The sequence below is a fragment of the Dromaius novaehollandiae genome, chromosome 2 (assembly GCF_036370855.1).
Source record: "Dromaius novaehollandiae isolate bDroNov1 chromosome 2, bDroNov1.hap1, whole genome shotgun sequence".
NCBI classification, from domain to species: Eukaryota; Metazoa; Chordata; class Aves; order Casuariiformes; family Dromaiidae; genus Dromaius; species Dromaius novaehollandiae.
Window position 1 is genome coordinate 99,560,822 of NC_088099.1, and position 15,789 is coordinate 99,576,610.

General features: G+C 41.2%; 1 protein-coding gene across 1 annotated transcript in view; it reads left to right on the forward strand.

Annotated features, from left to right (window-relative positions):
- Window positions 1-14,788, forward strand: part of STMND1 (stathmin domain containing 1) — a 72,371-nt gene extending 57,583 nt beyond the window's left edge. Inside the window, 8 exon segments of the mRNA XM_064505495.1 lie at window positions 5,486-5,599; window positions 6,471-6,503; window positions 6,505-6,652; window positions 10,148-10,299; window positions 13,970-14,031; window positions 14,033-14,096; window positions 14,514-14,640; window positions 14,643-14,788. Of these exon segments, the coding sequence (XP_064361565.1) occupies window positions 5,486-5,599; window positions 6,471-6,503; window positions 6,505-6,652; window positions 10,148-10,299; window positions 13,970-14,031; window positions 14,033-14,096; window positions 14,514-14,640; window positions 14,643-14,788 (846 nt within the window).
- Window positions 14,789-15,789: the final 1,001 nt, after the last annotated feature.

Here is a 15,789-nt window from a genome sequence, read left to right on the forward strand (position 1 = left end):
GTCAGTCTGGGAAGCTAGAACAATAACATATGCGAAACAGCTTGAGTCTTGAGGATGTGAACTATTCAGAATTAGTTAACAGAATTTTTTTTTTAAACCCACACACTCACCATCGTATTCATTTAGTAAATCTGAATAAGAAATGTGTTCACTAGCAACACAATCTGCATGTGAACATTCTGCAAAGAGAAAGACTAAATTCCATGAATCAATAATTTGTTTCAATTGTCTTAGTTCTGTTTACTATCTATGGAATGTTTGCCGAGTCTTAACTTAATGTTTTATTAATGTCAGACATCTTCTGTTTCAAATCTCTGCATAACGCTATGAGTGAACACGGACTGTATTTACTTTGACTTCAAAGAGAATTAAGCATCTGCAGAAGCACTTTGCCGACTGAGCTGGACTTAAATAACTCTGCTACCATAAGTTTGGAAAAATCACCACATCATCTACATTTGAGACAAGAGTTCCTTCATTCAATATAGCTCATTTTGCAAAACAAGAATACATATACCAACATTATACAAATAGTATAGTAGTAAACATTAGCATAATAGCTAAGAAATATTTGTTATTACCATTAACATGTTTCTGTCCTGTTGATTTTTAGTATTGACAGAGCTGCCTAAAATATCTAATGTTTACAACAGTGGTTCTAGCTAAAGAGATTCGGTAGATTTGCTAATCAACTGCAACCACTTCCTACTCGTATAACTGATGCAAAGGAAGGAAAAAACAGCTAGCGGGATCCAAAGACAAACACTTTTACTTGTAACTGTGTAAGGAGAAATCCCTCTCCCTCCATATGGTTTTCTCTTGGCTCTTAATCATCTTTTCATTGGCTTCCAGCTGGCTGTCTCACTATCAAGACCAACTTGTTATGCCAAAGTCAGGCACAGAAGGATGAGAGCTACAGAGTAGCACAATTGGATACAGCAGTCCTTACTAGGGGCAAACCTAGCATAAATGATGTACGGCTGGGTCACTTCACTTGCCTCAGCAAAGCAACTACTGCTGCATTACTGAAACGCAGCAGCAGGTCGGTGTTTGCATTTTTTAGGAGTGGGTGTGAAGAACAACTACTACAATTGAAGCTACAGGGAAATTCTGCAGGCAGAAGTGTAATTACCTGAGTGGGAATTCTGGCAGAAAACCCAAACCTCTTTCTCTCCTTAAATAGAAACAAATGCTGTGCAGTCACCATGGAGAGATTACGTACAGCATTTGGATCACACGCAGCACTGGAATACAACACACACAAAGGAGCCAGCCATAGAGCTGGTTTAGAGATACACAGCTGGCAATCGATTCTGCATTGACTACAGCCACCCAGTCAGTTGCTCCCCCTCTAGCTGTCTTCCCCTTGCCAGCCTTTCAAATACTAAGCTTTATGCCAAAACTCAGGCCCCACATTAAAGCCCAGCCCTGCAAGTTGTTTAGCCCATGTGGGAGGTCCTTCCATCCCTTTAAGGATGCAATACCCTTTCGGATGAAAGTTTCAGCCCAAACAAGTCAGCTGTTTTCAACATCAAGACTAGGGGAAAAGCACCTTTACTTCCCCCCCCCCCCCCTTTGTGTTTTTAAACATTCTTTGAAAACCTTTAGTGCCCATTTCTCTAGGCTCAAAATTTGGCAGGAGGCTGGCGTTTGTCTCCAAGACATGCCTTTTGTCATCCCTGTGAAGTTCAGACTTCCCCCCAGTGTCCACAGCGCATGTTCTGGGGTGGCAGCAAGGCCAGAATTTTTGGAAATTGTCAAGCCTACTGTGCACACATGCTGAAGGTACAGCATGCACCTGGCACGAGAGTCCAGGATTTCACACAGGGCTGCTCTTTAACTGCCCTGGAGCCGGGCCCTCCCTTAAGCTGGAAGCCCCAACAAATTCATCCACTTCATCTAGATAAGATTTCAAAATGGGAATAGAAGAAAATCCTAGGAAAAGAAACATTACTTGGTGCCTATGTGTGAGAGTCTACTTGGATGTAGCTAAGTGACCAGTCTTTGAAGTGCAGCAATTCTCACGTGGTCTGCAGGGGCTTTGACTTCAGTTGCTAAATTGCCCAGTTTTGGCTTGTGTCCAGCGCCTCTGGCTTCTAGTCACCTTCTGCAGCCAGGCCCACCTCATCTGTCCCCCTGCCGCAGGCCTGTCACTCAGCCTGCTCCACAACCAGCCTGTTTTATTTCTTCCACCATCACACCCCGCCCAGTTTCAGCTGCAGCCACCACCTCCTTCAACTGATCTTTCCACTCCATCACCCCATCTCTAGCAGGTAGCTTCTTCCTGGGGAGCTCAGCAGGGCAGAGCCACAAGAGAGCAGGGAAAGGGGCTCCTCACTCTCTCCTCAGGCCCAGGACAGGCTGCAGGCTCACAGTCTTTTTGGCCTCAAACTCTCTCCATTTGCTCGCTAATGCTCAGGACACTTCCTCAGTAGCTGCCTAACTACGCAGTGCCTGTTTTTGAAGAGAAATATGAACGCTCGGAGCCTCAGAAAAATCCACCCTGCAGCTTTCTATTGTTTGAAGTCAATAGGAATGTTGTCAGACTAAAAATTTCAAAAATTTGCCCCTTTCCGAATCAGCCCAAGCTTTGTTCTGTTAATAACATCAGTCAGTCTCCAAGCATTAGCAGAGTGCTTTTTATCTGTGTACATGTCAGGCTGGAGATAGGACATGAGAATTGTTCCCTTACTAAGACGAACAAAATGTTGCTCAGTATCAGGAATGCCATTCTATGGATAGACCTTTTCTCACCTCTACACATCACCATTTTTCTCCCCTGTAGCTTGCTAATTTAGGAGCACAAAGAGGAGAGAGCTGATAAGGTCGTAGACACTGAAATGTCCTGCTTCCTCTTCAGGTTTCCTAATCATCTTGCAAGCTACTAAACAGCTTTGGATTTTAGAGTTTTGAAAACAACTCTGCTCATTTTAAAATATACATACATTTCAATTTCCTCCACATAACACTAGCAATTATAGAAACTGATGTTTGTGATTTTGTAGTGACTTTTCCCAACATGCACATCTGTGTGACTGGCTTTTGTTTTCATTCTCAGAAGACAAGGCACAGAGACTTACACTTTTTTTTTCCTTCCCACCATTATTTCACAGCTTTTCACAGCTCTCCTTTTCTCTATGATTTCAACTGTTATGCTTTACATAGGCTCTGTTGCATATTTTTTCTTAAAGGAAAATATCCTATATTTCTATTTATGAAGAATTATCTTCTATTTTTCAACCAACACAACACGCCCTAATGCCTTGATCCTACTAATATTTGCTCATTCTTCATTTTATAGATTGATGAAATGCTACTAAAATTACAGAAGAGTTGTTATCATCTTCAGTCAGCATCAAAGTGTGCAAGCAGTCTGCTCTTGAAGCCTGTAGCTCCTGTTGTTCAAAAACATACTGTTCCCTATGTTAACTTAATCATGTGCAGGGGATATTCAAGGATCAATCTCTACATGTACAAATTTTGTTAAGACCTGAGAAGGTTTTTTTCATTTCATAAACAGGAATGAGTGCCAATCTCATGCCACTTGCTAGATCCTGTATACCTTATTTCATCAAACTATCATTTATCTTTCTTTTTACATACCAAAAATTAATCTGTAAAATATGAATCATAAAGCTTACCTGATTTCTGATTATACTACAACCTATAATTTTATACCTTCATTTAATCACCTTCCTTCCTTTGATAATTGATGTTCAATTTCCATTTTATCACTGTATTCATGTCTGAAGACACAAATATGAAAATCAGCTTTTCACAGGGATTAAAATTTCACCTATTATTTACTCATAAACAAGTTTTAGAACTGCACTATCATTGCAAGTGTTTAATCACAAATGAAAACAAGAAATTCGGTGTGTATGTCATGTCCTGACTTATACCATCCAGCAATCACATTTTAGTGCAATCATATACAACCTGCAAACATTTGTTTTTGTGCTTTGGTTTGTTTTGGTAAGTTATTTAACTTGCATTCTGTGTGAATTCAAAGAGGGCACAAGAATCAGATCCCTGTTGGTTACGCATGAAGAATAAAATTTCTGGAAAGATGCTTCTATCTGAAGAGATAGCAGATTCACATCTGAACATTACTGGCAGCTCTCAGATGTCGGCACAGGGAGGCACGGAGTGTCATATCCATGTGCTCTGAGCTGGGTAGAGGGAAAATAGTTACATCCAGGAAGCCACAGAGCAACCTTAGCACCATGCTTTGCACAGTCAAATAAGGCATGCTGAGGCAGGCGAAGATCACTTTAGGCTCACTGTCACACCAACAGATTTATGTGACTTTCCAGCCACAAGGGCTGACTGGTTTGGACCACAGACAACAGGCACCCTTAGGGCTGCCTGCAGCCATCTGTACAGAATCACCTCTTAGGCAGGAGTCATTCTCTCTCTCTCAGTTTCAGGGTTCATTTGATTCACAAAGCTCACCAATCTTACTACTTGAATAACACTTGTCAGGTAAACATCTCAGTTTCATGTACCTGGAAAAATCTGAGCGAGGTTTACAATAGGTTTTCTAATGTGAATCAGAGTAAAGTTACAAACTGATATTCCTTTATGACCAGGGTCTCAGGAAATAAAAAAATAATTTGTCACAGGGATCAATTTTAATTTCCTAGATTTCTTTTTTGCATATTTTGGTTTCATACAAAGTGTCTGTTTCATGTCAATACTTGTTTACAAAAAGTTTACTTCTCCTAAGTAGAACATTTGATGATCCCAACACAAGTGACCTGCCAGTTATCATCTCCATCAACTGACAGTACTCCCTTAATATTTCTCTGCTATCCTTTATAACAAACTTTTGGAAGTATAAATCATGGCTTTTTTTTTTCTCCTTTTTTTTCCCCCTACAGACATCTACTTCCAAGGATATGAACAGAAACAAACAGTGATCAATAAACTGTACAATGGTTTCAAAGGACATTTAAAACATTTTCTCTAATCACAGCCAATCCCCATCTCCTGACTACATTTCCTCCCATTTAAAAGCTTGCCTTACAGTTTGGAATTTCAGATTCAGGACTTATCTTTTGCAATTGCTAATGATGATGAATAATACTTAAGAAATTTGGCCAGAGACTGAAATGTATTTGTTTTACCTGAAAGTGCCTTGATCCTCAAAAAAAAAAAAAAAAGAAAAAGAAAACCACCACATACCACGCTGGAGACACTTATGTGTCTTCACTTGAGTTCCCACAGAAGGTTCACTAACCATCTGAATGACCAGCAGAGGTTTGCTGCTCCCAGTGAGCACAGGAGAAACATTCCCTCAGTTTCAGATGAGGGCGCCTGGACAAAGATGATGACATCTGCATGCCAGGACACTAGAAGAAAACCTTCTGTGGTGTTATTTATTGTAGCAACAGGCCCTGGCAACAGTCAGACTCCATGGTGATAATGCATAACCAAGCTCCCAAGGAAGATACTACAGCACTTCTACTCCCTGGGCCTGCAGCAAGGAGAAGCAGATGGTCAGAGTTTTGTCGTAGGCTGCAATACTTCTAACAGGGTCACTGTAGCACAGCTGTCCTCTGAGGAGTTAAAGAACACGCATGAAGCCAAAACCCAGGTAGTGACTTCTTCCAAACAGACTCTGTACAAAGAATATTAGGAGATGTCTTAGCACGGGAGTGTATTAGGACATACATCTACAGAGGAATGGCTTTGCTGATATAGCTCTGACTGCCACTGAGCTCTTTAAGAGAAGTGTTATTGCTCAATCAGCTTAATATAACCCTTAGACTACAGGGGAGGCAGGCTGACCGTTTGGCCTTGTATGAACCGACTTTTACAGCATCTGGAAAAGTTGCTTTTTCCACAGTGTCTCACTTGCCTCATTAAAGACACAATCAGAGGCACTTATTTCCTGCAACAGCAATGAACTATAACACCTCAACAAGGTGGGTTTTGCCTCAAAAAGTTATTATGAGACTGGGGAACTTGTATGTATGCAAATATTATATGGTATATTTGCACAGCAAATTGGCAAGGCTGCATGACTGAGTTGGCTCAGGACCAAAAATACAGAGACGAGACAGGAATACATCTAGCCTCTACTCCTGCATTCTTTGGAGGTTCAAAGCTCCATACTCAAAGGTATGTAAGTTAAGACCTTAGCATGTGCTAATATAAAACTCAAAGTTTACTGCAGTCACAGATTCCTAACCACTGACCTACCCACAGGTGGCACTTAAGAGTACTGAAACATTACTCCAATATATCCAACTGGATTATGGACACGTTCACACTTAAGGTCATTGATTCCTTTCCAAAATGCTCTAAGCACCTTTTCATCACCATGAACATCAACTTGTGACCAGCTGTAGATAAGTGCCAGGAATGCCTCATGTTCCACTCTGCTAGAACGTGCCAATGCTTATCCTTAAGTGCACATGAACTCTCCAAGGACTTTTCTTATTTGTTTCTTTATTTTCTTGTAGACTAAAAGTGATGGCGTTGCAAGAACAGGGGCTGGCATCCTCATGGGATGGGGCAGCTTGGCCAACAGACACTTCAGAGAATGGAGCAGAACCTGAAGATGAGATCAGTGAAGCAGACTTCCCTGGGGAATTACCAGAAAGATTAACATCCTCTCAAAAAAGCAGCAATGCACGAAGCACGGGTAAACACAAAGCACAGGTAGGAAAGCAAATGTCACTCCAATCTTCAGAAAGGGCAAGAAGGATGACCCAGGGAACTACAGGTCAGTCAGTTTCACCTTGATCCCTGGAAAGGTGATGGAGCAGCTCATCCTGGATACCACTTCACATGAAGGACAAGAAGGTGATCAGGAGTAGTAAGCATGGATTCACAAAGGGGAAACCTGATAGCGTGCTGTGACAGAAGGACTGGCTGTGTAGATGAGGAGAAAACAGTGGATGTTGTCTCCCTTGACTTCAGTAAGGCTTTCAACACTGTCTCCCATAACCTCCTCATAGGCAAGTTGATGAAGTATGGGCTAGATGAACAGACAGTGACGTGAATTGAAAACTGGCTGAATGGCAGAGCTCAGAGGGTTGTGGTCAGCAGCGCAGAGTCTAGTCAGAGACCTGCGTCTGCCCCTGTTCAACTTATTCATCAGTGACCTGAATGATGGGACAGAGTGCACCCTCAGCAAGTTTGCTGATGATACAAAACTGGGAGGAGTGGCTGATACAAAGGGCTGTGCTGCCATTCTAACCTCAGGGACTTTGACAGGTTGGAGAGAGGGCAAAGAGAAACATCATGGAGTTCAGCGAAGGGAAATGCAAAGTCCTGTACCTAGGGAGGAATAACCCCCTGCACCAGGGCAGGCTGAGGGCTGACCTGCTGGAAAGCAGCTCTGCAGAGAAGGACCTGGGAGTCCTGGTGGACACCAAGTTGACCATAAGCCAGCAATGTGCCCTTGAGGCAAAGATGGCCAATGGTATCCTGGGCTGCACCAGGAAAAGCACTGTGAGCAGGTTGAGGGAGGTGATCCTCTCCCTCTACTCAGCCCTGGTGAGGCCAGATCTGGAGTACTGTGTCCAGTTCTGGGCTCCCCGGTATGAGAGACATGGAGCTACTGAAGTGAGCCCAGCGAAGGGCTACTAAGATGATTAAAGGACTAGAGCATCCCTCATATGAGGAAAGGCTGAGAGACCTGGGCCTGTTCAGCCTGAAGAAGGGAAGACTGAGGGGAAAATCTTACCAATGCACTTAAATATCTGCAGGGAGGGTGTAAAGAAAATGGGGCCAAACTCTTTTCAGTGGTGCCCAGCAATAGGACAAGGGGCAATAGGCATAAACTGAAACACAGGAAGGTCCATCTGAACATACAGAAAAACTTCATTAACTGTGAGGGTAACAGAGCACAGTCTGCCCAGAGAGGTTGGGTAGTCTCCATCCTTAGAGGTGTTCAAAAGCTGTCAGACACAATCCTGGGCATCCTGCTCTAGGTGACTCTGCTTGAGCAGGGGAGTTGGACTAAATCTCTAAAGGTCCCTTTCAACCTCAACTGTTCTGTGATTTGGTGAAACAGTAGCCAGAGTTCATACCAGCTCTGCAAAGGAGAGACATAGGAATGAATAATCTTGAGAGTCTATTGCTGCATCCAGCTTCTTTACACAGTAACGTTCATGCTGTGACACTGCAACTACTGAGCTCTCAGCACTCATTCAAAGCCATGCAATAGTAGCAGAAAGTATTTCCTAAGTGATGATTATGTTCTGCAATATGACTCAACCCCCACTACCAGAACAGGCAGCAGGATATATTTTTCTTGGCAGATCCCTGGAAAAGATCAAGAGAACAAACTCAGCCTTGTACACAGAGGTAGCCTCTGTAACTGGGATTATGGCACACCAGGAATATGCATTGCCCATGCTAGTGGTGTCAGTCTGCTGGTACCATGAGCCAGTCTGCTGCACAAAACAGCCAATACAGTGCCCCCCACCAGGATCAAGTACAGAGAGTAAATAAATACCATGTTATTCCTTAAGTTTACAATGAAGAGTTACAGAGCAAGTTATCCTACAGAAAAAACTATCAAAGCTCCAGAAACTGTCACTGTGATAAGCAAAGGTCTCCTAAAATAGTATAAAGGAATATTTAAACCAAACTCTTCTATAATCGTAGGTTATTTAGTTGTAGTAAGAGTTGCTACGGAAAAAGCAGCACCATCTTTGGTGCATATAAAAACCCTAATTTTGTAGTTTAAATCTTCCATTTTTCAAGTGCTATGAATGGCTTACATTTCACAAACATGCTAAATGGGAAATTTAAAGTGGTTGTTTACTCTTGGTAATAAACAAGGGATTGTAATAAAATATTTCACATTGAACACAAAAGGAATGATTACTGGTGTTTGCTATTCATTAAAGAGGACTTAACTCCCCATGCCACAGAAGGATGTGATGAAAGGATTTCATTTCAGATTGAACAAAATAATTTGCTTGCTCTGAAATGGAGTGGTTCATTTAATTTCATGTTGCTTTTCCTCCCACTTTTTAAAAGATAACCTCACAGGAAATTTCTAAACAGAAAGGGTTTTTTTGTCTTGAAACAGAAGATTGAAGCATTTTATTTCAAAAATACCATACCAAGATATTTCAAAAACCAGTGAAAATTCACATCACTTGTTGATGTTGCCCACTCATCTCATTCAGTTTTTGCCAAGAAATACTTTGGTATACTCTGGCTTCTGACACATTTACAGATGCTGACTGGCAGCTGAACCCCATTTAGTGCCTTTTGGGTGACTGGTTCCGTTATTTTGGGAGAGGTATGAAGTAAAATTCTACAACATGGTAGACAACCAAAAAGAAAAAAATATCATCATACGTATTCTGCTTATAAGGAGTGGCAGATGTCAAATAACTGTGATTTTGATTTGGTCCAAGTATTCTTCATACAAAAGCCCTAACTTCTACTCATAGAGGTTGGGCAGATGGTGTAACTGTCAACTGAGGGTTGCAAAACCTGATGGGTTTTGGCAATAAAGTTGTTTGCTGTTTATCATTCATGTCTAATATGTGGAAGCTAAACAGCCACTCAGAAGGGTTATCAAAATAATGTTTTTACTCTTAATTGCTGTTCATAAATATATATTTAAGTGTTGGAATGCATGCAATCGTGCCCAAATGTAGCAATGTGGTTACAACAAAAATTGTAGACAGTGAAAACATATGAAAGTTTTGGGTTCATTTAAGAGAACAGCTCAGTTATTCTCACAAAACAGCCCATTAATAGGCTTGTCTAATCCCATTCTAGATTAGCTTTCTCTAACCAGCTCACAGCACCCTTCAGAAGTTAACTTATATGGCCCTCATTTGGGAATGTGCTTAAGACACTGGCTTTACAGGCCTTCAGTACATGCTTCCATGTTTTCCTGAATATAGCCTCCTGGGTATAACTGACCACGGCGAGAAGCTGAACTAGGTGGAACTCATACAAATGTCAGCACCATTTTTCAAGCCACTAACAAGCCTACTGCAAAGTTGAAGCAGGGGAGAGAGCTTTGAGGAGGCCCTTTCCATTGGATGTCTTCAGTAAATAACTCCCTGAATAAAAATTCTGTATTTGGAAATGGCATTCAAATAAAACTTCATGATCTAAGTGTGCTACAAGTAATAACTTTTAATGTTTTCATCTTTTGAAGATGCGTTCCTCACCAGCAAGTTCATCAGTAAATCAGGGCCCTTACAGGAAAGAGGGAGGCAAAAGTCAGACATTCTGGAGGAGCTGAAGATGCAAGGAATAATCAAGAGCCAAAGTACAACTGCCAAGACTAGAGAAGTCCTTGAAAACAAGGTAAGTGTCCTTATATGAGACAGGACCTCTGCTACAGCTCTGACCCTGTTGTAAGCTCCCTGTGATTCTATTTCTGCACACAGAAACCATCCAGGCAAGTTTCCTGTAAGATTTTATAGCAAGTTGTTAAACAGAACTGTAATATGGAGATGTTCTTTAATACCACCGAAGCTGACCATAGTTTTCATTCATTCATTTACAGCTTCTAGGCTCATTTCAAATGAGGAGGAGGGAGAAAGTGACAATATTGAGTAGTTATTCTTCAAAACATTCACTGGAAATTAAGTTTTCCCAAATCTGCAAAGCTGAAAGAAATATTGCTGTCAAGACTGATAATTACACTTACATCAGGACATCAGAAATCCAAAATATCCACATTTCTGAGAAGTCTACAACTCACATCTGATCCCACACTGAGAAACTGTTGCAAAATGGATTTTTTAAAATGATTTTATGGAACTAGTATGGACTAATAAGCTATTGTCTTTTTTTTTTTCATTAAGTAATAATCAGAGGTTCATTTAGGCTTCTGAACTCATAAATTTATTCTTTGTTGTCAAGCATTATGTTAAGGATCAGATGCCTTTTCCAGATCAGGTTTCAATCCCTGAAGGACGGAAAAGGTCTGCAGGGAGTTTGTAAGAAGTTTAATGCCATTTGTGGATATGCACAAAATGGGATCCTACCACTGCTTAGACAAAACTGAACACAGAAGCAATTAAAGCTCAAAGCAAGGATGGTTCCCAGTAGCTTTGTGGTTTGAGGCAAGCCATCCACACATCTCTAGCCTTGACCACTTATATTAATAAAGAACACATAGAAACTTCCATAACAAGGACTAAACAAGCAAGTGCCCCCTTACAGTCTGTCCACTGGCACTGCATGACACCTTTCCCACTGCCAGCACTTTGGGGAGTGGGGCTGCAGGGTATCTGAGTACAGCTCCGCTATGGCCTTTGCATGCTTCTCTCAGGCAGATTTTTGAGTATCTGAGAGGATTATCCCCTCTATGGCTAAATTTAGATGGCACACTGCAGGCAGGTTTTTACAGTTTTCCTCTTCATAAGCTAGGCAGGTGTCTGTTCTTTTTTCCTTCTGTATTAAAAAGCTTTCTTGTATTAAATCACACATACTCTTCTATTGACAGAAGCTCAGTCTGTGCCATTTCTCCTTAGAGAATTTCTATATCCCTTCTCCTAACAAAAGGGATTTCTTTTTCCAATCAATATAGCTTTTAAAAATGAACCTTGTACTTTTCATTAAGAAAGCCAACTTTTCCAAGTGATATTTTACATTTGAGCTGGGCCCACTGCTGAGCAACCTGTAAGTGAAAACATAAATCTGTCACTAGCTGTTAACTATTAGTTCTCCCCTAGTAGCAGTGGAAGATTTGGCCTGTGCTATCTCCTATAAAAGATAATTTATTACATTTGAGCTCAAGTCCAGCAGATTACTTATGAACAGAGGGACTAAATTCGCTGAACGCAGACCCAATAGAAAAGAGTTATTATCTAGTTATTATTACAACATACAGATCTGGATTTTGACCATAAACATGCACCCATGTGCAACTGACACCTGAAATTTTGTAATTTGCTAGGCATAAGCATGAATGAATTTATGTAAATTATGCATATAGCACTAGTTTCAATGAAGGAGAGAGCTCATTTACCTCACAGCAATGTGAAAGGCTAGTGCAACTAGCTTTGAGTTTATTTTTCACAGTAATACTGAAGATTGAGATAGCCTTGCAAGAACTTTCCTATCTGATCAGAGACCCTTCTCCATGTAAGTATCTGCAACTCTTAAGCTTTGGTTACATTACCTTACATGAAGGGTTTTTTTTAATCATTGCCAATACTGTGAAATAACTATGCATTAAGCCTTCAGTCTTTTGATTCTTGCTCATTTTATCGTGAGGGAAGAAACTCTAAGCAGTACAGGCTCGCATGCCCTGTTACACTCATTTATAAGCACTGGTACTTTAATGGAACAGAACTATTGAGAGCAACATTTTACGGATCTAGTGCAACAAAGCCAGGGAAGACCCACACATACCTCAAAACAAAACTAGCCTCTGTTATTTTAACAGTGGCTATTACTCAAATTGCTAGCAGAGCTAGAATTTCTGCCTGAAATACAGATATAAGAGCATCTTTCCATGATTACGTTCCAGAATTTCAGGAAAAGTGTAATTGATGTTTTTCCTCCAATGCTTCAAACTATTTTAGCTGATGTCATCTGCAAAAACATCTCACCCTCACCCATGAAGAGTTACATTAAACTCTTCACCAACACTCCCACTCCCTAAAAATGACAGGCGTTGAATTGTAGGCAGCACTGGACACTAGTTTGTTAGCGTGGCAGCAGTTGTGGGACAGCATCTATCAGGCACACTTTTTCAAAATCTCCCTCTAAAGGCACTTCTATATACATGAGCTAGAGGGTAAGCAAAAGGACCAAGAGCTATAGTTTCAGCTGAAGCAGACTATGGGAATTTGATCTACGTATGAGTTATCATTCACAAAGGATGTGTATAGATTATTATATTAGCATTTCCATGGCTCATAGCTTTCACTGGGGATTCCTTTAAGCTATGAGCACTCCTGATCTCCCTCAGCTGTTTAGCTCAGAGGTAAGTTGTTGTTTTCTCAGCTTCTATAAATAGAGAACAATCTGAGAAGTGACCTGCTTGCTGAATAAGTACCCTGTTTAGTTTGGAAATGTAGGGAAGAATTCTCCATTCATCTCTTCTTATATTGTCCAGTTTAACTTGGGTAAGGATTGACATGCTCAGTATGCGATACATTCCCACTTTAGCCTTTGGTTAGACTAGCCTTTGTCAGTAGAAAGAAGGGGTTTTTTTCCCCCTCTTTTGTTTCATTTTTATGATGATTGAACATTACTTTGTTCAGAACTTTGTGTGTCATCTGCATTGAAAAGTCTCCTTTGTATATCAATTTTCTTCCTTCTGATTCATGCTCCACCTTCATCTCACTAAATGAGTCATCCTCTATGCTATTTGCAGCACTTAACACTTCTGGCAGTGAGGCCTGACTTCTAGAGTTATTTATGGCAGTAAGAGTCTGAGGAGCAGATAACTCAGGAGACTTGTAACAGAATAGTGACTATTTAACCAGAGTTCCTCAGTTTGAATTCAGCACTGCTAAAACTGCTTCTTGTACAGGAAAGAGCCTCAGCCTCCTGGCTGGGCAAATAACCACATCTTTCCAGGAGTAAGTGCTACCCTCAGCAGCAGAGATGTAGGATTGGGCTGCTCATTTGCACGTAGTAGAGGCAGCGCCATCACTTTAACACGATCATGAAGCTCTAACAAAACCATCTTAAATCTCTTCACTAGTAATAGAGTGACCTCCCTATGTATTTAGGGCCTCATTACCAAATCTCCACACCTGCTGAATGTGCAGCAATGTTGCAAGCTTTACAGAAACATCACTCATCAGGAAATGGGAATTCTCACTATGGGCCACACTCACTCAAATGAGTGAGCACTGAGGTTATTAGCACATTATTACTTCTAGACTTTCCTTGGTATCAAAGTCCCTCACCTACTCAGACTTCTACACATGAAAAAAAGCCGGAGGCAAGTGACAAAGTGTCATTCCAACATCAAAATATACAATAGTGCAATTTTTTAATGTCTCCACAGACAAATGCCCTGAAAAAGACACTGAAGAAGCCACCAACTAAGCTGGAAAAAAAAAATCAGTTTAAAAAAAAAAGTGGGTGATTTTACAGTGAAGGACATGAAGACTTCTGCTGAAGAGAAAAAACAGGCCATCTAATTCTGCTGTTTTTTCAGTGTTTGTTTCATCATCTAAAGGCCTCTGCTTTTTATAAACCTGGCTAACGCAGACAGTTTATCTGCACACTACTCCCAAAATCTGATCAATGGCAGGGCAGTGAGTACTATAGTCATCTTCTTGACATTGAAAGGCCAAGTTTTAGTTTATTTTTTGCTGAAAGCCTGAAAGATTATCCTAAAAATATGCATAGAAGAGGAAGTTTCTGGAGCAGTTCTTTCTACAGCAAAAGATACATCTTCAATGGATACCACAATAAACTGGTTAAGGTCAGTAACAGCTGGAGTTATGTTCTGGTTGCATTTGGATAGAAAGATAGAGGCAACTGCTGCATGTGTTCAGTACACCTACTTCCATCCCTCATTATAAAGTGCTATTTTATTTTTTTAGAATAGGGAAGAGGAACTGAACAAACGGCCACAACACACAGCATTTTTTCCAGCAACTACCCATCAAACTACAGGTAAACAGACTGAAAAAGACTACCCAAGTTTTGAAAATCAAGAAGCAAGAGAGACTGCTCACCTTCACCTTTAGATGGGGAGCCAGGTGTGGCTCCAAAGAAGGCAGTAGCTGCAGTGGAAACCACAAACAGTTATGGTGAGGACTTGGCCATTGAGTCTGACATAACTTACAACTGACTCAGTAAAACAACCTGGATCTGAGCTCTCTTGCAAGAATGAACCACTCTGCTTCCTGCACCTCTCTTTTCTTGTGGGGCACAGGTAGCTGATCTGTCACAGGGGAGAGCCAAGTCCTATTGCTGCCCACTCCACCTGGAAAAATGGCACATATCTGATTGTAATTGTTCCACAGTAATTGAAAGTGGCAAAAAAAAGGAGACGCAGGAAGATGACTAGCCAGTCACACAGTTTGGGCACATACACATTATCATGGTTCTTGTAAACTTATTTAAATTATATTTAGCTCACTACTTTGATGGCTCTAGGAAAAGATTTCCTTTCCCTAGAGAGCAGAAAAGGTTGGAAAGGCATTCTGTACACGTGGGAAGACAAAAGCAGGAGAGAGCAGGGAAAAGAAAGAGCTGTGAACAGTAGAGGTTTAGGGCAGCAGAACACGGTAGGACTCTAAGAGCAAGTACAAAGTGTTTTAACTTGCTGTGCAGGGCAACAGGGAAAGAGGTGACTGCTTCAGATAGTAAGGTGACAATAGGCCACAGTAATGTCACTTTGAGAAGCATTGAGCATACCAGGAAAAGACAGAACAAGTACTGAAACCCTAGTGGAGAGAATAAGCACTGCTCTGAAATATATAAAGCACAGGGGAGCGTGTTATCTATATGGAAGGAGATGACTGTTTCTGTAACAGAGAGATGCATTTGCTCTGCCTTTTGAATTTGCAGTCCCCTACACCTTTCCTCCAATGCACACGTGACATTTAGCATCGCCAGCTCTTCCAAAAGCAGTGAGAAAAGCAATCATGCCCTTTGTGCTTTACCTTCTACCACCCCCACGATCACCTTCTGGTCCGCCTCCAAATACACACAGTCCCCACTTCCATCCTGACCACAGGCTCAACCCACCTTCCTCCCCGATCAATCCTAGACCATAACTTACCTCTGCTCCTGCGCTGACTTTTTTTTTTTCCTTCTCTCCAGCTACAGATGACACTATCTTCCTGTCCACTTTCCAAGCCAAGGAGAGTC